The sequence below is a fragment of the Epinephelus fuscoguttatus genome, linkage group LG1 (assembly GCF_011397635.1).
Source record: "Epinephelus fuscoguttatus linkage group LG1, E.fuscoguttatus.final_Chr_v1".
Lineage (NCBI taxonomy): Eukaryota > Metazoa > Chordata > Actinopteri > Perciformes > Serranidae > Epinephelus > Epinephelus fuscoguttatus.
The window spans coordinates 50,363,277-50,388,879 of NC_064752.1; the positions used below are offsets into that span (position 1 = coordinate 50,363,277).

Sequence of the window (25,603 nt, forward strand, 5' to 3'; positions counted from 1 at the left end):
AGAGGAGCCCAAATGTTTGCATGCCACTGTATATATCTGATACACTGAAATAACAGCTGCAGCTTTCTAGTTTCAGCCCAGCTTATTTTTCATGAGCTTCTTGATCGATATGCTGAAGGTCCTGCTTCAAAGCTATTATGTTAAACTTATATTATATACTCTGGGTAATATTTTTAGTAATGGGGACATTTTCTGTTTCACAACTGTGAAAACTGCAATCGAATAAAGCTAATTTGGGTATAAAAAAGAAAACAGACATTATGTGGGTCCACAAAATCAGTCTTCCATTCATCGTATATGGAGCAGCTCCACACTTTATACTCTATGACATCACAAGTTTGAGACTTCCTTCTCTGGTGTCTGGCTTTGACAGATAGCAGCTCATGAACACATATATCGATTGAACTTTCCTAGGCCATGGAAATAACATTGTGGAATCCTTAATTTGGATAGAGTTCTCCCTTTAATTGTATAATAATGATAGCAGCAGCAACCGACGATTCTTCATGTCATACATTTACCCAGTAGCCTAGCGTTACCTCTGACGTAAACTACAGTTTTCTCTTGATAGCAGGTCGCCTCTTGGTACAGTACAGATAAGGTTAAATGGTCGGGATTAGTTAAGGTTGGGGTGAGCTTCATGGAACACAGGGGGAAACAGATACCGACAGGGAAACTGTCTACAATACAACTAACGTTAGATAGGAAGACAGGGTCAAAGCTTCATCCGCCCATCACCAGCTTACTTTACGCCTAAGTTAAAGAGACTTTCACCTTGTTCACCTGACCGAGGAACAACTCCTTGGCATACGCGAGGTTTCTTGAGTGCGTTTCAATGGACCTCCGCTGCTGAAAGCGTACGTCTTCTTTCCCAGCATGCCTCACATTACCGGCGAGCAGGCGCTGTCCGATGTGAACGGATTTAGACAGGATGACCAATCTGTTTACATTCATCATTCTTCTGGCACAGACCTCTACTTCGTATTACATACAACCACAACCACGATACCTTTTACCCGTTTCTGTCTCATGATGATGACGTACACAAATGGTGAGTTCAAAGAGCCTTGTAAACAAAGAACATGGATACCAAGAGGCGAAGCTCCGTTGAATTTTTGCCAACAGCCACTAGCGCCACTAGGGGCGCTGCGGTAGCGCTGCCGCCATTTTGGACTGTTGCGCCCAGACAACATGTGTGATATCAAGGAGAGAGGAGGAAAAAAAGTAAAAGAAAACAGTGTAGTGCAATTAACTGCAACAACTATCAGTGGCTTACGGGGTGATTTTGAAGGAGTAATTAAGTTAATCTTCTCATAAGTGGATGTAATATGTAGATATGTAATATGTAGACTGCCATTAAGTCTATATTTTGCTTTACAAAAACGTGAAAAAGAAGCTGTGACCAAGCTATCACGAGGTGAGTAGCATTGTAAGCATAATTAATAGCGATATACTTCAGTTTGTCTGTGTGTTTTTGTATGCAAGCGGGTCTGCTGCGGTCTGCTGACAGTCCAAAATGGCGGCGGTAGAACGAAACCATGGGCGAGTCTGTTGCTATGGGGCGTTCTATTGAGCTTCGCCTCTTGGTATCCATGCTCTTTGTTGTAAACGTAAACTGTTCGCCCATATGTCTATGTGTTCGCCCATAGACATATATACATAGACGCCGCATTGACTACCACTGCCTATTGGAGCCGATGTCCTCGCCGGCCGCCATCTTGGATGGGTCTCGCTTCGTCTCCACAGTGCATTCACTTCTACTGAGGAAGGAGCTGTATGCACAAGTAAAATAGAATAACTCACTTAATTTTCAACTGATTTTCACGCGGTTTGGTTTGTTACAAACGGCACACATGTAGTTATGATACAGGATGCTTTCGTACATTAAAAATGCGGGATTTCATGCTTTAATACTTTCTGCAGATAGCAACAGCATGTTATTTAGGTCACAACATAGTATATATATATATATATATATATATATATATATAGTATATATATGTACACACACACACACACACAGTATTTATATACTGTATAAACATACTGAATAAACACCATATACATAATACAAAACATAGTATAGCATATTATGTATAGCACACCTCTGTGCACATATTCACTTTTCCACCAGCTGTGCTGCAAATATCCCCTGCTGCTCATCCTTCTGTATCTTTTTTCAAATTATCTTGACCACAGTCCCATTTTCATAGTTATAATACCAATACCAAAATTAATTTCAGTGTTTATGTAAATACTGAAAATATTTTTTACTACTTTTGAGGGATCACAGCAGTCAGTGTAATAAGAATAAGAACTTTATTAATCCCCGAAAAGAAAATTTCAAAGAAGTCTGTAAGATCATCTATTTAACAAAGAATTGTTAAGTCTGATGGCTGTGGGTATAAAAGAGAGTGTGTGAGAGAAATAAACTCAATCAACAATCAAGCTTTTTCTTTATTAAAATATATTAATAAATTTATTAACATGCTATACTATGTTTTGTATTGTGTATGTTGTGTTTATACAGTATATATATATATATGTGTGTATATATCTATATCTATATATACGTATATGTATATATATCCATCCCACTCTGGGGTTGAGGTGAATAAAATAACTGTACTGTGACCTAAATAACATGCTGTTGCTATCTGCAGAAAGTATTAAAGCATGAAATCCTGCATTTTTAATGTATGAAAGCATCCTGTATCATAACTACATGTGTGCCTTTTGTAACAAACCAAACCGCGTGAAGATCAGTTGAAAATTCAGTGAGTTATTCTATTTTACTTGTGCATACAGCTCCTTCCTCAATCAAAGTGAATGCACTGTGGAGGCGAAGCGAGACCCATCCAAGATGGCGGCCGGCGAGGACGCACTCAGGCAGTCAATGCGGTGTCTATGTATATATGTCTATGGTGTTCGCCGAGGATAGAGTGCCGAAGTCACGCCCCTTCCGGTAGAGCTCATGGGACCTTGGATCGTAAAAAAAAATATGAATGGCAGTGAATGGGGAGAGCAATATTATCTTTTGTTCCCGTTTGAGTTGCGACATGAAATCCAAATATGTTGTTAATGAATTTAAAACATAAATTTTAAGGTCAAGAAAGTCATACTTTGTGGTAAAACTGTTGAGATATAAGCTTTTTAATTAGAAAGACTCAAGAGTACACAGGAGGAGGTCGCGTATGTGACGTCATAGCTTTCGCTCGCTTTCCTGCAGCTTGGCCTCCCTGGCATACTACTACTACGTACTACCACTAGATACTACTCCTACCTACTTAACAAGTTGGGTCCATTCGGACATACTAAAAGATTGGTGGGAAAACACTCCATCCACTGGCAGAGCAGATGGAGTGCCTACGAAAGCACCCCATCTGCTGGCGTGGCTGAGGTACTGCACCAAAATCTGAACGCACCTGTGACTATTGAAATTGCCCAAAAATGAAGCAGGCCACACTTTACCCACCAGCAACATGTCTGCAAGCTCTCTCATGCTTCTCAACATGCAAAATGCGAGGTGTCTGTGAGCTTTTGCACATAAAAATTAATTCACTGCCACAGTAAGCAATGACATGACATGCCACACTCAAAACTTTATATTGTTTTTGAAATAATCCAACCTGTTATGGTGATGACAACCATTATCATCACTTCTCATAAGTGTCACAATGCCAACATCATGTGTCAGTCAAGCGATTAGTTCATTGAATATCAATATCTAGATACAGCATTTCCACCAGCACATTCTGTCACGTGTGTCGGCTGAGTCACTTGAACACCTGTCACCTCACACAGTACAATGACATCCAATAAAACTGCTCTGCCATGATGTACTTTCATTATGCCAAACTTAATCATCATTTGTTTTAACAGTACTAGTATTTATAAATTAGCCTTACTTATTTTATTATTGTTGTTGTCTTTTGAATGTCAAACGAATGTGAATGTCCAATATCAAACTAACTTAATACCGGTATAAAACGGACCGCTTTGTTCATAATCATAATAGCAGAAATACATTTTTGACCAATGAAAACTGTGTGTGTTGATAATTGTATATTTGTGCAACTTAAATCTTTAGCTTGTTGCACATAATGAAGGAGGCGTACAGACCTGTGCAGCCACAACAATGCGACATTAATGTAACAAAGTGTGCGTGTAGTTACATCTGTATTGATGCGCTGCTCCAGTCGCCAGCTGCCGTTGCTCCACCATGATGTTTTGAATCTTGCCAGGCAGCGACCATGCTGCATTTAGGGTTAGGTTAGACTGATGAGGGCGGTAACATGCCGTGCAACGTCTACAATGAAGAAGAAGATGAAGAAGATGCCCGTGGTGCATTTTGGGTAAGTAGTAGCCCTGCAGTATGCTCTGCCATCATACTAAAATGTAGACGTGTTTAGTAGGGGTGGTAGCATACTGCTCCTCCCTACTACGGTTTCGGACATAGCCTACTACATACTAATTTGGTCTGCTACAATCCATACTACTTGGCCTTTCGGACACAGCCTGTGTGTTTTGTGCCAGGTTGCAGACACTCCAAGCTGCAGGAAGGAGACGAGTACGGCTTAGTGATGTGACATTCGCGAACGAGCCGAGTCTTTGAACCGGCTCTTAAGAGTGAACAAGCCAGTTCCTAATTTCTTTGTTTTTTGCTTTAATTTACTCTGTATCCATTAATTTCAGATTATTTGATCTGGAACAAGTTGAGAGAGACTAGTTTGTGAGGGAAAGGGAAAGACAGGGCAGCCGCTGAATCATTCACTTCAGAGAGCCGGTTCAAAGACTCGGCCCGTTTGCAAACGTCACATGACTAGTAGGAAGCTAACCCACTTTCCACTAGCACTTGCTTGTATTGACAGGCTTGTTGTTTGCCAAACTTTATATCTGCAGAGTCTATTCTGGGTCCACGTTACAATATCCAGATCACGTGATGTGATAAATCAGCAATGCGATTCGTCGATGAACCCACTATCAACCCCCCCACACACACAAACACCAAAAAAACAAACCAAACCAAAAAAACAACAACGAACGAACAAACGGACAGTGTTAATTTTGTCAACTAAAACTTAAACGAAAACTTTGCGTTGACGACCATTTATTCCGTGACTAATTTGTGACGAGAACGTAAATTTAATAAGAACTGACAAGAAAACTAAAACGAAATCTGTGTTCATTCTGAAGTAAAAACGTGATGAAAAAGCTGATGCTGGCCGGCCGGACAATCTGGATTACAACCATCCTCAATGCCTTGATTGTTTTCCTTTTTAACCAATTAATTATCTAAACTCAAATTCAATCCTATCCTTCTGATTGGATGACCTCCCCCCTGCCCTCCGTGCGGTGGCGGTGCACGTCCAGTTTTGCCACACAGAAGCCTTGGCTCCACAGTGGGAAGCCGGGAACAACGCCTGTAAAACTCTGTAAAAGTACACCAAAGCATACCTCTTCGTTTCCAAATATTTATTTGAAAACAAAACCATTCACACGGTCAATAAAAAAACATTTTGTTAATAATAAAAAATGAATGTAATCTCAACTGCGGCTGAACTGCAATGTTCATTCATTCATTCATTCAATCGCTTGTTCAGTGTGTGTGTGTGTGTGTGTGTGTGTGTGTTAGTATGTATCAATAAAAAAAGTTTCCACTAATTATTTCGGTGTTTATTTCTTTTATTCTTAAGTTTTGGTTTTTTTTTTTTTATTAAAATGCATAATATAGCCAACAATATTATAGACCAAAAGTTAATCTAATTTATTATTGTAGAATGTATTCAGCAAATCACCACTTTAAACTTTGCAGCATGCAAAAAAAAAAAATCATTAATATAAAATATATAATTATAAAAAGCCGACAAATAGTGTTAATTAATTGACATGAGGTTGTCAGTCCTATTCTATAGTCTGTAATATAACATATAACATATATTTTCACTCTCATATTTATATATTTGAACACACACACTGACTGTGTTTACAAGGTCTTTAGTATCCCGGTTTTGATTGGGTTTTTTAAGTATCCCGTTTTTGTGTTTGTGCATGTAAACACCATATCCCGAATTCAGAAACCGGGTTATGCCCTTTTCCCGGTTTCAAGAAACCCGGTTTTGCCACCTGGAGTACTCCGATAGAAGCCGGGATACTGGAGCATGTATACGCCTTATCACGGTTTCATGAATGGTTCAACTACGTCACACAGCCGGCTGAAGGATGCCCTACTCATTCTGAAGTTTTCTCTCTACTCTGAATCTGTAAACTCCATGAGAACGATCCTATCCCACCAGTCACAGCTACGTATTTTCATCCACTGTTGCCTTGTACTGCGTGGTGGCAGTGACAGCCGAATACTAGAGCTTGAGATTCTCTGCGTGAGCCCGAGCCCGGCCTAATAATGTCAAAATATTATTTACAGACTGATTTAACAGACGATCACTGCTGCCACGATCACTGGAAAGTCTGGGAGAGGCTTCCACAGAGGAGCGCCCAGTTTGCACCAGCTTTAAACACGTTATTTACTTCATTCAAACTGCGTGTGGCTATTAGCGCTGGTGTTAGTGAATTAGACCTTGTTTATCAGTGAGAATCATTTGCATAGAAATGTCCAATTTTTTTTTACAATATTTATTCACAGCCCTTCACCACGTGGATCCTAAAATAAACACCTGTTTTATTACATAATCATGCTTCCGTGTTGCGCCATTCATTAAGATCCTATGTTTCTGTCATTCAAATAACAAGACTTGTGGTTTAATACTCTTAATTGTAACAGCCAACTTATTGAAAAATGTCAGGTTTAAATCGGGCTCGGGTCCATAATTACAGTTAATTGGACGGGCCGGGCCGGTCCCGGACATAACGTGCACAACGTGCATAACGGGCTGGATTTTTTGGGCCCGATCTAAGCTCTACCAAATATCTATCAAAGTTGGTGATGTATTCAATATTTGTTGTCGCTCTCTCCTCCCATTGCTGAAGATGAAGTGGATGAGCCATAGCTGTAATGCAACGTGAGTGTTTACTAACGCTAAGCCCGCTAGAAGCCACAGAGGTGTCATTTTTGTCTTACTTCTAAATATAATAAATATATCAAATTTCCCGCTCAATCTGTTGTAAACAAAAGACGTAAAAGATGTAACACACGCCTGCGCAGATAGGATGCAGTGATCAGAAAACGGGTTACTGGTATTTATCATGTATACAGGGATATGAATAACCGGGTTTCTCTGTGTTCCATGTAAACATCATATCCCAGATATGCTCAAAACCGGGATAAGCCTCAAAACCGGGATACTAAAGACCTTGTAAACACAGTCATTGACACATTTTTCTCTCATATTCATATATTTGAACACACACATTCATACACTTCGCTCTCATGCACATGCAATCATGTATACATTTAATACTATAAGTAATATATGTATGTAAAAGGAAAATGTATGTATGTTGAAAAAGAATATATGTATGTAAGAGAAGAATGTATGCATGTGTGAGTGAGAGTATAGTGGAAACGGAAGGCAGTCCATTTATCGTCTACATACTCCGGTACAGTAGGTGGCGGTATACACCTAATGAGCAATGGTTGCAATGCGCCATAAAACCAAAGGAAGAAGAAGAATTTATCGCGCTGTGATTGGCTGAGAAAGATGTTATTGACGTGGATCTGCTGTGGTGAAACTACAATGTTCTGAAGATGGACTACAAAATGCACACGATGAGAATGTATGGGGCATACGTTCTCATCGTGTTGTTTCAAGCAGGATATATAACCGTGGACCGTTGTCCACGGTGAAAGATATTGTTTAATTACTAAGGTCGGAATTGAATTAAAAAAAGGAATATAGGCTACCAGCCACAAACTGAAACGAAATTGTCACATTGAGAATGTTTGCTCACACTCACCCATCTGAATCCCAAGTAGTAAAATTAATTAATATTACTAAAGGCTGGCAATACAACAAGGCTCAAATGAATAAATGACTGATGCAAACTGAGCATATGTTACGGTGCGTGTCCCCTCCGTCCACAGCTGTGTCCGTTTGGGTAGCACTTTATAATACAGCCCGTGTTTTACGACGTAACTCCCCGTGTCTTACGGCGTAACTTCCCGTGTCTTACGACGTAACTCCCCGTGTCTTATGGCATAACTTCCCGTGTCTTACGGCGTAACTCCCCGTGTCTTATGGCGTAACTCCCCGTGTCTTACGGCATAACTTCCCGTGTCTTACCATATACTTATTGGGACTTTCATGGTAACTCTCTGACATCTACATGGCATTTTAGAGGAACCTGTTGTGTAGTTTCGCTTGTCTTACAGTAGACCTGCCGGGGTCTTACAGTGGAACTGCTACTGTCTTATGCTGTCACTCCCAGTGTCTTATAATGGAACTTCATGCGTCTTACCTTGCACTTACTGGGACTTCCCGGGTGACTCTCTGACATCTACCATGACATTTTGGGGGAGCCTATATGGTTTAGTTTCACTTATGACTTACAGTGTAACTCGCTATGTCTTACAGTAAAAGCGTCTTACAGTCCAACTCCTTTTGTCTTACCATGTAGGCCTACTTATTAAAACTTATAACTATAAAATCAGATATGATTTACAGTTTTAAAATACACGAAAATCATACTGCAATATGTAACCTGTTTAATCACACAATGACAACTTCAGAGTTATAAAATATCTTTATTCTTTACCACGCAGACACCTGGTACTTACATGCTAAGTGCCCAAGACTTACACTGTAAGTAGCAGGGACCGGGCTGTATTGTAAAGTGCACACTGTTCACCCTTCCTTACCATGCAGGTACCTGGTACTTACACTCTAAGCACCCGAGACTTCTGCTGTACCTACCAGGGACTTTCCCTGTAATTACCAGAGACCTACACTGTACTTATCAGGGACTGGGCTGTATTGTAAAGTGCACACTGTTCACCCTTCCTTACCATGCAGGTACCTGGTACTTACACTCTAAGCACCCGAGACTTCTGCTGTACCTACCAGGGACTTTCCCTGTAATTACCAGAGACCTACACTGTACTTATCAGGAACCGGGCTGTATTGTAAAGTGCACACTGTTCACCCTTCCTTACCATGCAGGTACCTAGTACTTACACTCTAAGCACCCGAGACTTCTGCTGTACCTACCAGGGACTTTCCCTGTAATTACCAGAGACCTACACTGTACTTATCATGGACCGGGCTGTATTGTAAAGTGCACACTGTTCACCCTTCCTTACCATGCAGGTACCTAGTACTTACACTCTAAGCACCCGAGACTTCTGCTGTACCTACCAGGGACTTTCCCTGTAATTACCAGAGACCTACACTGTACTTATCCAGGCAAAGTGCATACTGGTAAATAAACAGAAACAGAATGCTGTGTACATGCTGCTCTCCCATTATCTTCACATTCCCAAGTAATTTGTAAGTAAAAAATTATTCACAGTAAATGCTGTCAAACATTACAGGACATATGTCTATTTTATAAGACATTTAGGGACCAAAGATGTCTTACAGTAAAACGTCTTACAGTCCAACTCCTGATGTCTTACCATGTAGGCCTACTTATTAAAACTTATAACTATAAAATCAGATATGATTTACAGTTTTAAAATACACGAAAATCATACTGCAATATGTAACCTGTTTAATCACACAATGACAACTTCAGAGTTATAAAATATCTTTATTCTTTACCACGCAGATACCTGGTACTTACATGCTAAGTGCCCAAGACTTCCCCTGTAAGTACCAGGGACCGGGCTGTATTGTAAAGTGCACACTGTAAAAACATTATTAACAGTAAATGCTGTCAAACATTACAGGACATATGTCTATTTTATAAGACATTTAGGGACCAAAGAATCAAACCAAAATAAAGCTGTATATTTTATAAATTGCACATCAATCACAATTGCGATGTCAGTCAGAAAAATCGCAATTAGATATTTTCCCCAAATCGTTCAGCCCTACTTTAGAGTGACTGTTAATGTAAATTTAGATTTTCTCAAATATTCAAGATTAGCATTGTCAAATGCTTACAATTTTGTCTGTGTATATATATATATATATATATATATATATGTATGACTGTATCTGCTGTTGGACGTTGACATTAACATTAAATTTGTTTAAAGTGGCATTAAAAATGGCATTAAAAAGCATTAAATTTGATTTCCTGATACCTGCAGAAACCCTGATGTATGTGTGCAACATATACTATACAAACTAGAAATGAAATGACTGTACCGTGGTGGACATGGATTATGACTGGTGGTCATAGTCCACCCTATCAATGTTATCAAATTTGAATTTATAATTTAACCAGTAAAATTGTTAAATTGTGACTGAACAAACTAAAAGTTCACTACAGCACTCATTCTCAATGGAGTAGCACACATACTTGTAAGCCTTGAAGGAGAACTCTGCCCAAAATGCATGTCAGCCTCCACTGCTTAGGGTCCCTAAAAGTAAATACTGGAAAAAATCCGAGGAGAATCTGCATGTGTTGTGATATTTTGAATATAGTAGAGGCCGCACTTTTCATGTTAGAAAAATATGCTCCCATCGCTTCCCTGCAAAGTGGCAGTGAACTGTTGTTCGCAGCGATATAGCTGAGCAGATTCTCCTCTGATTATTTCCAGTATTTACTTTTAGGGACCCTAAGCAGTGGAGGCTGACATGCATTTTGGGCGGAGTTCTCCTTTAAAGGAATACTACACCCACAGAATGATCTGCCTGCATGTGATGCAATCATTCATCAAAGTAACACAATAAAGACTTACAAGGCTTACAGATTTGTATTAAAATGTTTTTTTTTTTCTTCATTACTGACAGCAGCAAGCCCATCTGTGACTTCATCGCCATGTGTTTCCACAGAGGGCCAGGCTAAGAAGAAAAAGAAAGAGAAGAAGAAGAAGAAGCACCACCACGAGAAAGACAAAAAGAAAAAGAAAAGGAAATAGAAAATCTGTTTTAAAGGGAAATCATTGTTCATTATATATATGTAGTTATATATGTTGTTCTGATCTTTTTTGTAATGTTGAACCTGAAGTTAAAATAAAATTGTCATATGCCCAGTAATGTTTGACAGTAATTACACCTAATAATGTTTTTACTTACAAATTACTTGGGAATGTGAAGGAAGGGTGAACAGTGTGCAATTTATAATACAGCCCGCTCCCTGATAAGTACAGTGTAGGTCTCTGGTAATTACAGGGAAAGTCCCTGGTAGGTACAGCAGAAGTCTCGGGTGCTTAGAGTGTAAGTACCAGGTACCTGCATGGTAAGGAAGGGTGAACAGTGTGCAATTTATAATACAGCCCGCTCCCTGATAAGTACAGTGTAGGTCTCTGGTAATTACAGGGAAAGTCCCTGGTAGGTACAGCAGAAGTCTCGGGTGCTTAGAGTGTAAGTACCAGGTACCTGCATGGTAAGGAAGGGTGAACAGTGTGCACTTTACAATACAACCCGGTCCCTGGTACTTACAGGGGAAGTCTTGGGCACTTAGCATGTAAGTACCAGGTGTCTGCGTGGTAAAGAATAAAGATATTTTATAACTCTGAAGTTGTCATTGTGTGATTAAACAGGTTACATATTGCAGTATGATTTTCGTGTATTTTAAAACTGTAAATCATATCTGATTTTATAGTTATAAGTTTTAATAAGTAGGCCTACATGGTAAGACAAAAGGAGTTGGACTGTAAGACGTTTTACTGTAAGACATAGCGAGTTACACTGTAAGTCATAAGTGAAACTAAACCATATAGGCTCCCCCAAAATGTCATGGTAGATGTCAGAGAGTCACCCGGGAAGTCCCAGTAAGTGCAAGGTAAGACGCATGAAGTTCCATTATAAGACACTGGGAGTGACAGCATAAGACAGTAGCAGTTCCACTGTAAGACCCCGGCAGGTCTTAGAGGAGTTACGCCGTAAGACATGGGAAGTTACGCCGTAAGACACGGGGAGTTACGTCGTAAAACACGGGCTGTATTATAAAGTGCTACCTCCGTTTGTTTTATAACAGGATAAACAAATGTTAAATGCATTATTTTGTTTTTTTGTTGTTTTTCCGAATATAAAAAATAATGGAAATCCACGTGCTTTTTCCATTTTCTTCTTCAAATGGGCAATTGGAGTAGAAATTAGACCACAACCAGTAATTAACTTGTGTTTGGCCTTTATTGTTAAATCAATATTATGTGCCCCTACTGCATAGACAGATAAATAATAATAATATTAATAATAAAAGGGACGCTGCTGTGCCTCGTGCGTAAATGCACACAGTGTCTCTCTTTATGGGGAAACGCACTTATTGTTTCTGCTGCGGGGTGGGGGGCGGGGTGGGGTGCTCGCTGCAGGTATTTAATAACCTCAGGCAGATATCTTTTAACGTTACAGTCTTTTGTATTTTTTGTTATGATCCTTCCACTGTAGCTCTGCAGGGAAACACTACAGGGGAATAAAAAGTGGGAAGCAGTAACTTCACTGATTATTTAAATCTCCAGATATGCCAAGTATATGCACATTTTTCTATATGCGATTATCTATCTATTTTTTTGGATTCAATTTTATTTATATAGTGCCAAATCACAACAAAAGTCATCTCGGCACTTTACACATAGAGCATGTCTAGATAATACTCTTAAATCTATCTGTCTAGGCCATAAGCATAGCTGATCCCAATGTTTTGAGATGCAGTAGGGGCAGATAATATAGATATAACAATAAAGGCGAAAAACAAATAGGTTTCTGGTTTTGGTTCTAAGTTTAACATAAGCTAATGTTGAAAGTTGAAAAAAATATATATGAACAAGTTATGGCATGAGATGTATAATGCTTCATAAACAGCCGTAACTTAGATGGTGATCTCCTTCCTTTCTCGGTCAACTTTTTCTTTCCTAATCATTTGAGTTTGTGAATGGTGCATAAATATTGCCACCGCAATGACTTGTGGGATAGAATTATCTCCTTTCCTTTTGCTTAGGAAGGTCTGATGTATCCTATGCTAAAGGAGATCTGAAAGGAAGCATTGAACCTCCTTTCCTTAGTGTTTAGAGAATTCGAACAGCTCTTATCATGGCGGCCACTAAATTACTTCCGGGTCATTTCACTCAGCTAGGAACCTTCCTAAGCAAAAAAAGACTTTCCGAACGCAGCCTATGTGTATGTGTTGAAAAGTAATGTGTATATATATGTGAGAGTGAAAATATATATATGTGTAAGGAGAATGTATGTGTGCGAGAGAGAAACTATATGTATGTGTAAGGAGAATGTATGTGTGTGAGAGAGAAAATATATGTATTTGAAAGGAGAATGTATGTGTGTGAGAGAGAAAATATATGTATGTGTAAGGAGAATGTATGTGTGTGAGAGGGCCAGAATGAATTATGGCTTGTACGGCCCCTCATACAAGTGTACCCATTTCATGCATTCTTTGCAGTGAAACGCTGTCATTCACATGCCTACGTAACTACAAAGAGTAACGTTAATGATATTTCGTGCAAGATTGTCATGTTGTAATTAAGTTTATTTCATTCCCAACCTGTTTTGTTGTTCAGCGGACTGTCGGTGCTGTGTGGCTGTTAAATATGCAGCTGCTCATGTCCAGAACCACACGTGTTGATATAACACCACACCAGTGCTGGGCAGTAGTGTCACTACAGTAGCGGACGTTTGTAGTTTAACTACATTTCTCAGTAGCTTGGTGGTAGCGTCGCTGTTTTCTGAATCAAGTAACTTCTCAATAGTTAAGCTCTTTTATCAGTGGCGGAGCCAGAAAATTTTCTGTGGGGTGGCCATGATGGTTATGTGATTATTTTGAGGTGGCAATGTCTCAATCGAAAATATGGGGTATTTAGGGCACCTAAACCACACACCTCCATAATATTTGGAATGCAGGTAATGGTGGAAAAGATCAAATAATATTCAGTGTATCTAACTTTTTTTCTTATTCCTGCAAGTAAAGTAAAAAAGATGCTTACACTATACAAATGTAGCACAATATACAGACTAGAGGGTGACACGGGAGTGGATTTTCAGTCCTGTCCCATCCCACTCCCACAAAAATAATCCCATCCCGTCCCAATCCCATGAAAACGGAAAAAAAAAAATCCCGTCCTGTCCCAATCCCACAAGAATGACTCCCATCCCATCCCACTCCCATGTTGTGTTTCAGTTACAGTGAAAACAGTGGATCACACAATGCATACCTTAGTTGAATATAAACCCAAACATGACATCTAATGTTGTGTTTTGATGTTTATTGCCTAATTATTTTTACATTCACTCTACCTTGAAGCTGTTCAGAATGACAAACACATTTGATTTCCTATGTGGTCAGACAACATGTCATACGAACCAGTTCTGAGAGAGAAAAATGTAGTTAAAGTATTGCAGTAGAAGCAGTGTTTGGTTCCTCTGACTGATAATATTATATATGGCATCATTAGATTATTAATACTGAAGCATCAGTGTTAGAGCAGCATGTTACTGCTGTAGCTGCTGGAGGTGGAGCTAGTTTCAACTACTTTATCAAACACTTAACTATTGCTATTATGCTAGGCCTGTCAAGATAACAAATTTTGCTGGGTGATTAATTGAATCAGAAATTATTGCAATAAGAGATAATATTGCATAATATTGTGCTTTTAAGACCATTTTTATTATTGTTGTAATTATGCTGTTTTAGACCATTTTTTAAACTTATATAATGATAATAAAGGCATAATGATGTAATTACACCATTTTAAAGAAAAATAAACATTTATTTAACAAGAATATTTACAAAAATGTAAATATTCGAAATAACACATACAAATATTGGAATAAATAAATAAATACAAAGAAATAGACTATCAGTCTCTGGCTCTCAGGTGTGCAGTTAAGTTGGTTGTATTCGCTCTTTATGTTGAGATGGTTTTAGAACAAACCCGGCACACCGGCTCGTCCAAATTACTGGGCTCCCCTCTGTCATTTAGTTTAAATCCAAAACACTCCCACACAGGGGCCGTGGCGTTTGGTTTAAGAACAAGTACCCTGTCTTTCTCTTACACTCAACTCCGCGCTCCGCCACCTCGTCTCCCCCTCACGAAGATCGCACTGTGTCTGTGTGTGTAGCCCATAGCCCCGCCTCCCCCACAGAGACAAAGACACTTGATGACAAGAGCTTTCCCTCCGTTCATTACGCTAATGAACCAACTCACCTGGCTGCCAGATGATGTACGACAGTGAACGCTCTTGTCGTCCAGTCTCTTTGGTGGAGAGAGACGAGGAAAACAAACACGCATGAATATGGCAATTAATCCCATGTTATCCACCGTCTTTGTCCTCTCTTCTTTTTGTTTTGTGGCAGTACCATCTTTGTCTGGTCGCGCTTTCGCGCCAAATATCCAAAACACAGGATGTGCGCGCATCTAAAGTGTCCGGTAGTGCCGTCGCAGTGCAGGAAAGGTTCCACACGCTGGGAAACGAGCGACGGCTGTGATGCGGTGGTTGGGGTCAGGCCAGGGTGGCCAATAGGGTGGCCAGGATTCAGCGTGAGGTGGCTATGGCCACCTCCTGCCACCCCACACCTCCGCCATTGTCTTTTATTGATCACTCGCGCAGTAGCATCCACACAAGCTACATTTCCGAAATCATTTCTGAAGCTCAAACAAGGCGGGGATTTCTGTTATGGACTGAAATAAAACTGTCACCGCTACCACACAGACTCACTTCCACATGAAGCTGACGGGGGACAGCCCTCCATTCCGAAACCCCGCCGTTCCGAACGACCCTCACTCCAAAATTGATTTTCAAGTCCATATCGAGTTTCCTGCATCAAACACTGCCGCCCGCTCTCTGGCCGCACTCGCACAATTCTGAAATTCGTTGTACTACAAAAGCTTGAAATGAACTCATTGTTTTTTATTGAAAATATGTCACTGTCTTCATTTATTAGGCCTATGTATAATTTCACTAGCAGCAAACACATTTAAAAGAAGACGCTTGTCAAGTCTTTTTACACACGCCGTCCGTGGTGCTGAAATCCCCGCTGCAGCCGCCGCTCTCTGCTGACAGCAGACCGGGGGAGAAAAATAAGACATTTCTTTGCTCTGTGCTTTCAGAAAATAACCAGGGTTAGGCTAAGAAAGACCAACAGTCTGTACAGCAGTCCCATTGTGTTTGCCAGGGCATATCAGGCAGTGTGATTATGCGCAAAGTTTGGTTTAACGCATTGGAGCAATTTCATACAATTTCAGACATTTAACGTGATAAACTAATTTCAATTCAACATGGTCATTTGCTTAGAGGATTCAGCTGAAGCATAATGAGTGTTATATGTCATTAAGATGAAGTATTTGCTTGTTTTGTGGTTAATTATGTACATAATTCATTTGACCCCATCATGAATGGGATTTTTATTTGTTCCTGCAGACAGAGGCAAAAGGATCAATGCGCAGCCTCCGTTTCCTTTGCGTCTGTCTTGTTCATTCAAACTTTGTAAACATGGTTGGGATTTGAAGGGGACATGTGTATGCTGCTCACTATAAAATGTGTTTACTAAAATGTGTTTACTAGCCTCATTTCTAGTCAAAACAAATCTCTTTACACTTAAAAAATACTTGTTTCAAGCAAATTTTCACTTGAAATACGTATGAAAATCTGCCCATGGAGCAAGTTTTTGTTTTTTTTTTGCTTGCAATAAGAAAAAAAACTTGCTCCATGGACAGATTTTTTTTCTACTTATTTCAAGTGAAAATCTTCCTGAAACAAGTGAAAATTGTCTAAAAACAAGTTACTTTTTAGGTAATGAGTCTTATTTTCAATTGTAATGAGATTTGTTTTGACTAGAAATAAATATTCTTGGTAAGATTTTGAGTTTTTGCAGTGTACACGCACATACATACATGCATGTACATTTTTGACCATGTTGTGACTGTCTGAAGCAGGTCTTCATTCTTGCTGTTGTGGTTTGAGTCGTGTTGGGAGTTAGTGCAGCTCACTGTTCAATAAACAATTGAACTTAACTTTTTTACCTGCCTATCTATTTGACTGACAGTTTTATTGATCAGTAAGGTAACACTGACTTGGCACAAAGTTGGTTCAATTTAGTAAAACGCTTGGATGTAGTTGCACTAGTTACTTTCATTTTGCTGTAGCTTAGCTTGATACATTTCTGAGGGTGATAGCTTTGATCTTTGATGTAGTGAAGCTTCATTTAATATTAGAGTAACTAGTAGCTTAGCTCACTACACTTTCCAAGTAGCTTGCCCAACACTGCACCACACACACACACACACACACACACACACACACACACACACACACGTTTGCCCATCATTAATTGTCCTGCATGTCATGTGAGTGAAATAATGTTTAATAGCCTGTAGGTAATATTAATTATTAATATTAATATTAATATTAATTAATATTATTACTTTCATTAATGTTGTTGTAAGCTACTGTCATTACCATCTGTCCTGTCTCTCTCTCTCTCTGTCTCATTGTGTCATACGGATTACTGTTAATTTATTATGCTGATCTGTTCTGTACGACATCTATTGCACGTCTCTCCGTCCTCGAAGAGGGATCTCTCCTCAGTTGCTCTTCCTGAGGTTTCTTTTTTTTCCCCGTTAAAGGGTTTCTTGGGGAGTTTTTCCTTATCCGCTGTGAGAGTCATAAAGACAGAGGATGTCGTATGCTGTAAAGCCCTGTGAGGCAAATTGTGATTTGTGATATTGGGCTTTATAAATAAAACTGATTGATTGAGGTAGACTGACAGGTCTGATATGTCTTATTCACTCAGCAGCTGACTTGTTGAATGATGGCGAGTGGATTTAATAATAGTGATAATAATGATGATGATAATAATAATAATGATAATCAGAGATGGGGACTCGAGTCATTGTGACTTGGACTTGAGTCAACTCGAGTCGCTGTTTTGATGACTTGTGACTTGACAAAAAATAAAAGACTTGAGACTTGACTCGGACTTGGAAGTTAAAGACTCGGGACTTGACTTGACTTGAGACACGATGACTTGAATGACTTGAATGTTATTCACATCATGTTTTCGGTTAGAATATAAAATTAATAAATTAATTTAAAAAATAATGTTGATTACCCGGTAGGAGCGCAGGCTGAGAATGGCGTTGTCATGACTGGATCACTACCCTGTCAATCAGTCATGCCCTCTCTACGTACCTTATGTGTTTATTGGAGAAACAGGCCCTCTTATATCAGATAGGCACCAACATGTCAGTGGGGGGGGGGTACCGAGAGTCATCATCTTCGGCTTTCGGAATTACCATTATTACGGCAAAAGACGAACAGCACAGTGCAAGACATGCGGCATAAACATCTCGGACAGCCAGGCAACAACTTCAGACTTTGTTTGTCATTTGAAGAGCCATTCTGTCCTGCTTGTCAATTATCTAATATTATCTGGTTAGTCGGTAGTTAGCTAACGTTAGCTTGATACAATACGGGGGTGGGCGGGTGGGTCGGTTTGGTGGAACTTGTTTTTTAATTTATTTGTTAACATTAACCCCAGAAAACATGAGCGGACATTCCGACCGGTTCATCACAAGACTGGCTGTACGTTTTATGAATGAGCAACACAGGGTTAAATGAGCTAAATGGATGATTTTGGCCGCTGCCTTGGTTAGTGTGTGTGTGTGTGTGTGTGTGTGTGTGTGTGTGTGTGTGTGTGTGTGCGCGCGCACACGCATGGGGGTCGTCCCTGCAAAGTAAACATTGCAGCGATGAAGTCAATGTTTACTGACAGTTACTTATATCTTGTCTTTTCACTTTATTAAGATCAGATTTTGCAGGTAAAATTACAATAATAAGGTGACTTGACTTGGACTTGACTTGACCTATTACGGATTTGATCAGCAAATATAATGTGACTTGGGATGTACGCTAAACACTGGCTCCGTTAAAGGGATAGTTCGACATTTTGGCAAATTCGCCTATTGCGGTAATCCCTATAGTCATATGGGTAGGTACATTACCTTTAATTGACAGTGCCTGCTGTTCTGAGATCGGTGGAGCAGAGCTGCCCGCTGCTTAGCGCACAAAATGGAGGTGAACGGTACAGCCCTTTCTCTCCCTCAAAACTAATCAAATACACCATCAGATGACTCCAAAACGCTCTTGTGGACAACTTGTAGTTTACACATTCACCACGCTATGAAATAATAATGTAATATTACGAGACAGAGTTGTTTTGAAGCCAAATGCAAAGCCAGAACTACATTCCAGACATACAGTACTTGCTGGGCGGAGTGATTTCAAACAGCGTATGTTTAGAGCAGTTACTCCCGTCATCAAAACAAGTTTGTTGAGAAGAAGCCAGAATATAAAGAGGAAGAGTTACAGGTTTTGGAAGAAGAGAGAGCAAGAAGAGAGGCTGAGGCTGCCAAGCAACCTGGGGCTGAGGGGAGACCCAGAGCCGGTGGTGTAAATGTGGGGCTTACTGGCCACTTGTGCAATATAAATATAGAGTACGCCTCAAAATAATCACCGGAACATGGGGAGAACATGCTAACTCCACACTCATAAATCACCACAACTCCTGAAGGAACAACAACATAAAATGTTCCCTAGCAGTCTGTTTATTCCCAACAATGAGAAGTAATGCCAGTCACTTCACTATATGCTCTGGGCAAGCACTTATCCATAACATAACCACAACAACATTTGCATTTTAGCCTTATTTACCATGCTTGGGTTGTAGGCTAATGTTACTCAACATGGAGGAAACATTACAGCAGAGAGATTGCTGAGCAAAATACACAACGGTCACTTACTATGTCTGCTGTCATGTTTTGTGATGCTGACAGATGGTATGGCAGTATCTTTCAAGAAAAGCGTTTGAACCATTCCTGAGCTTCTGCGCTCCATCTTTTCAGCGTAGTCCTCCGGTAAAAAATGGCAGGAGCACACAAACATTTTCCGGACCATTTCCACAGGCGTGTTGGGATCGATGTCCAGCACAATAGCTATTGTTTCATCCTGTCCGTATTACTGGTTGGAACTACGTGAAACTTCACTTTGCTCCATGTCTTCAGCTTGTTACTGCAACCTTTTACAATACATGTGTAAAACATGATTTACAAAAACAGTTGTAAACTTTCCTCAAACTTTCTGGTGTGTCCAGCTGACGATACCGCAAATGCAAGGCTGCAAGCAATAACAACCGCATTGTCTCAGCTGCGCACTGTGTCACTCTGCCCAGTGGTTTACTCAAGAAAGTAGTTCCAAGTATTTGCTTCATGTGTCGTAATGTTACTTAATTATACATTATTATTTCATAGCGTGGGGAATGCGCAAGCCATGTGTTATGGAGTCATTTGATGTTGTATTTGATTAGTTTTGAGGGAGAGAGGCTACTGTGCATTGTTTTTCGGCACTATCTTGTTCTCAATAGCTGATGTAAGGTGAATTGCTCCTGTGTGGGATCAATAAAGTTCTTATCTTAGCCATCTGAGAAGATCAAATACATTGTTTTTGGTGCCTCACTGTTTCCCAAGTATATTAGTGCGTGTGTGAATGAATAAACGAGAGGCATTAACGTAAATTTCTTTGTAGAAAGGCACTTTATGAAATTAAGTCCATTCACTTGTATTAGTTTACAGGGCAGCCTTGCCATATCCAATATGGTGGCGACGTTGACGTATCGCAGCAGCGGGCAAACCCACTTGATGCGGCGTCTACATATACATATACATAGACATATACATACATATATGTCTATGCGCAACTGCCTCCTGTGTAGTTTTTCTAATTACGTTTTTTTCAAAAGCTTATATCTCAACAGTTTTACCACAAAGTATGACTTTCTTGACCTTAAAATTTATGTTTTAAATTCATTAACGACATATTTGGATTTCATGTCACAACTCAAACGGGACCAAAAGATAATATTTCTCTCCTCATTCACTGCCATTCATATTTTTTCCGATCTAAGGTCCCATGAGCTTCACCGGAAGGGGCGTGACTTCGGCACTCTATAGCGAAGGCTTGACCCGTCCGAACCAGAGACCCTTGAATGGAGAGTCGCGTCATCACCATTGACTCCAATGGATCATTTTTTCCACATCAATGGCGGATCGTGGAGCCTTTGTAAATCAATGCAGTTGTTGACAGCTACTTACCAAAAATCGGAATTCTGTCTCTCAGTATTATGTTTTTAAGCGGCCCACCTTCTGGGAACTATCCGAAGTCTACATGAGTCACGTGATGCACAAGCATTTTGGACTTTCGTTGTCGCGAACTGTTGTTCTATTCTATGGCTCTGGTCCTAATGTTCCTCTGATTGGCTTATACCCGTGGCCTTCGTTGGTTGGATTGTTTAGGTTGGGATGATGAATATGAGTCAGATTGGTCAGTATTAGAATAATATTTTCAGGGTAAGGCAATCAGAGGAAGAGCAAAGCCGAGTAGAGCGGGTCATATGGAACGCAGAAAGGACCAAAACGTCTAATGTGACGTTCGCATTAACACGCCAAATTTGTACGTCTTAAGACGGAAGAAAATGACCTGTTAACACGTAAATTTTAAACGTCTTAACACGTTTGGACATGAAAGCTTCCCTGCAATTGGTTGGCGTCAATATACCCGCCCCTTTTTAACGCAGGGATTGCGCTGGGCTTTATGTATGCCTACGTTGTTGTCACGTGGGCTCTCGCTAGTGAGTACGTTTCTTATACGCACCTGTGATGGATAGCCTACGTTTAGCCAATGTACCATGATATGTACCTATGACATGTTTTGTATTTCCGATGGCTGAGCAAGGCTTATCAAGAGAAGGCTGAGACGGGGTCAAACACGGTCAAACATGGGGGGACTGCGCATGTGCAGTGTAACTTGAGCTGCGATTCTGGAGGGTGACAGTGAATAAATGCAGACCAGATGTTACTGTGTATGTGCAATCCCCCCATGTTTGATCCCATGTCTTAGCCTTCTCGTGGCTGAGGAGAGGCAACAATGGCTGCCAGACATTTTGTACAGAATTGTGGCTGTACATTTACAGAATGTACCCGATTGTTATCATCCGTTGACCAACAACAGGATTCCATACAGCCCGTTATTACCAGGTAGGCTATCAATTAGCAACATGAACTAGCTAAGTTACCGATGTGAAAGGTAACGTTGCAGATTTATTGTTTTCAGAGTTAACACCGGACTGAGTTTACGTTTGTCGGTATGTGCCGGGTTTTGGCCGGGATAATGTGTAATTGTCAAACAGATTGAAATATCAATGGCGAAAATGTCTGGTTTTAACTTATTTGTTAACGACAGCCGGCCTAAGTTGCTAGCTTAGATGACTTTTTATATTGTGTACCGTTAACAGGATGGACACTATGGCGACAAGCATTCGTTGGGCCAGAGGGCGACTGTTGGAACCTGAAGTGCCCGATGAAATGCTTGGGCTCATCGGCGAATTAATTCAGGAAGCCAACAGTGGTCAACAACAACAACAACCTGGTAAATTTGCTCGTGGAATTGCGTGGAACAGCAGTGAAATATCCTTTTTCTTAATCCCGTTTTTCTCCTTTGATTACAGCTCTTCCTGGTTTCACTGTACCTCGACTGGGAGGACAGACTGGAAGACCAGTGTTCCAAATAACGCACGAGCAGTTGCAGATGTTGCTGTCCTTTAACTTCTCTGGAAACCAGATTGCAGAAATATTAGGTGTATCAAAAAGCACAGTCAAACGACGGTTAAGGTATGTGTCTACTGTTTGGTTTCTTTACAAAGTGCTTATAATTTTAGGGTTAAAAAACCATTGCTGAATTGCCCTATGTACAAATGATATAAAGAAAACAATATACAAATGTGTAATTGGGACTGTATTTCAAATCAAAAATCTTGGAGAAGAAAAAACAGTGTCATGCTCATCATATACCACATATCAAATCTTGGCACTATTTCTTTATCTTAACTGAAATGATTAAGCTATGTTTTGTTTGCTGTAAAGCAATCTTTATTGTCATCTGACATTTATTAAACAAACAAAGAAAAGTCCACACACTTCAGCTCCCTTTTTAGGTCCATTTATTCCATCATCATGGAGTGACGTTTTGGGCCACAGGTGCCCTTCTTCAGACCTCTAAATGGACCTAAAAAGGAAGCTGAAGTGTGTGGACTTTTCTTTGTTTATTTAGTTTAATTCTTTTAGTCCAGCACCTTCTTCATTTTTTGGATGTGCGCGACTGCTCTTTTTATATTCATCTGACATTTATTACAACTGGAGCAGAATGTTTTTCAGAGTAAAATTGATATAATTTATTTAATTTTACACTTTGTCTTCTCTAGACAGTACAATCTCTCATTTAGAGGCCACTACACAGACCTAACTGACGAGGCACTGGATCAGCGTGCGGGAGATCGTCTCTGGCAATGACGAAATAAGACCAGAAGCTGTCAGGGCACGGCTTGTGGGTGAGGGCATCATAGTCCAGAGACACCGTGTGCGGCAAAGTGTCATCAGGACTAATCCTGAGGGCGCTGCTCTTCGGAGTATGTCCCACAGGCTTCGCAGGAGAACATACCACCTAGCAGGGCCAAATTCGCTGTGGCATATTGATGGCAACCACAAGCTCATTAAGTAAGTTGCAAATGAAGCTGTTTCACTCTGATTTATTTATTTGCCCTAAAAGTGTCAGTAGCCAATGTAAAGCTGACTATCTGATTTTAAATGTTTTTCTTTGTGGTTTGTTTTTAATGCACTAGATCATGTTGAGCTATTATAGCAAATAGCCTTTTCCCCACTGTCCTTTGAGTTAATATCTTTAATATGTTAATTTTTTCTCCCTCCCATCTATTCCTCCATGGATCACAATCCTCCACCTAAAAAAAGGGTTGTGATCCATGGAGGAATAGATGGTTACAGCTGACTTCACTACATCACTACCGTAAGAAACTACCGTAGGAAACCTCGGAGTAATATTTGATCAAGATTTGTCTTTTAATTATCATTTAAAACAAACCTCACGGACTGCATTTTTTCATCTGCGTAATATTGCGAAAATTAGGCCTATCCTGACCTGAAAAGATGCAGAAAAATTGGTCCACGCTTTTGTTACCTCAAGGCTGGATTACTGTAACTCTCTATTATCAGGTAGCTCTAGTAAGTCCTTAAAAACTCTCCAGCTAATTCAGAATGCAGCAGCACGTGTACTAACAGGAACTAAGAAACGCGATCATATCTCTCCTGTTTTAGCTTCTCTGCACTGGCTCCCTGTAAAATCCAGAATTGAATTTAAAATCCTACTGTTAACTTATAAAGCTCTAAATGGTCAAGCTCCATCATATCTTAGAGAGCTCATAGTGCCTTATTATCCCACCAGAACACTGCGCTCTGAGAACGCAGGGTTACTCATGGTCCCTAAAGTCTCCAAAAGTAAATCAGGAGCCAGAGCCTTTAGCTATCAGGCTCCTCTCCTGTGGAATCATCTTCCTGTTACGGTCCTGGAGGCAGACACCGTCTCCACATTTAAGACTAGACTTAAGACTTTCCTCTTTGATAAAGCTTATAGTTAGGGCTGGCTCAGGCTTGTCCTGTACCAGCCCTTAGTTAGGCTGACTTAGGCCTAGTCTGCCGGAGGACCCCTCTATAATACACCAGGCCCCTTCTCTCCTTCTCTCTCTCTCTCTCCCGCATCCTATTACTGCATCTAGCTAACCCGGCCATTCTGGATGTCACTAACTCGGCTTCTTCTCCGGAGCCTTTGTGCTCCACTGTCTCTCAGATTAACTCATACCGCAGCGGTGCCTGGACAGCGTGACGTGTGTGGTTGTGCTGCTGCCGTGGTCCTGCCAGATGCCTCCTGCTGCTGCTGCCATCATTAGTCATTAGTCATACTTCTTCTGTTATTATACACATATGATTATTGTCACACATGTATACTGCCAGGTATTAATACATACTTTCAACATATTGTACCGCAGTAACCAGAACTATAACTATAATATTATTACTTTCATTAATGTTGTTGTAAGCTACTGTCATTACCTGCATCTCTCTCTCTCTCTCTCTCTCTCTCTCTCTCTCTCTCTGTCTCATTGTGTCATATGGATTACTGTTAATTTATTATGCTGATCTGTTCTGTACGACATCTATTGCACGTCTGTCCGTCCTGGAAGAGGGATCCCTCCTCAGTTGCTCTTCCTGAGGTTTCTACCGTTTTTTTTTTCCCTGTTGAAGGGTTTTTTTTGGGGAGTTTTTCCTTATCCGCTGTGAGGGTCTTAAGGACAGAGGGATGTCGTATGCTGTAAAGCCCTGTGAGGCAAATTGTGATTTGTGATATTGGGCTTTATAAATAAAATTGATTGATTGATTGATTGACTTGTGGTATTCCTTCAAGCCTCAAACAACAACAGAAGTGACACTGTAATGGACTTGTTTGTTGAAGCTATCAGCCAGTATGGTGTCCCATCCAGAGTCAGATGTGACCATGGAGGGGAAAACAATGCTGTCTGTCTTTTTATGGATGTTTTCCGAGGCTCAACTCGGGGGAGTGCTTTAAGAGGGAGGAGCACTCACAATCAATGTATCGAAAGACTGTGGGGGACGATATCTGGAGAGGCG

At 40.3% G+C, this 25,603-nt stretch overlaps 1 protein-coding gene and 1 long non-coding RNA gene across 2 annotated transcripts in view; one reads left to right on the top strand and one right to left on the bottom strand.

Moving 5' to 3' along the window:
- The window catches only part of acad9 (acyl-CoA dehydrogenase family, member 9), a 60,986-nt gene extending 59,935 nt beyond the window's left edge, over positions 1-1,051 (bottom strand). The window contains exon 1 of the mRNA XM_049571125.1: positions 775-1,051. Coding sequence (XP_049427082.1) covers positions 775-957 — 183 coding nt within the window. The 5' untranslated portion in view covers positions 958-1,051. The remainder of the gene's footprint in view (positions 1-774) is intronic.
- Positions 1,052-1,111: 60 nt separating this feature from the next.
- Positions 1,112-25,311, top strand: LOC125886133 (uncharacterized). Its single transcript, XR_007448987.1, has 4 exons — positions 1,112-1,417; positions 22,363-22,496; positions 22,576-22,738; positions 23,329-25,311. It is a non-coding gene; the product is annotated as an uncharacterized LOC125886133 (long non-coding RNA).
- Positions 25,312-25,603: the final 292 nt, after the last annotated feature.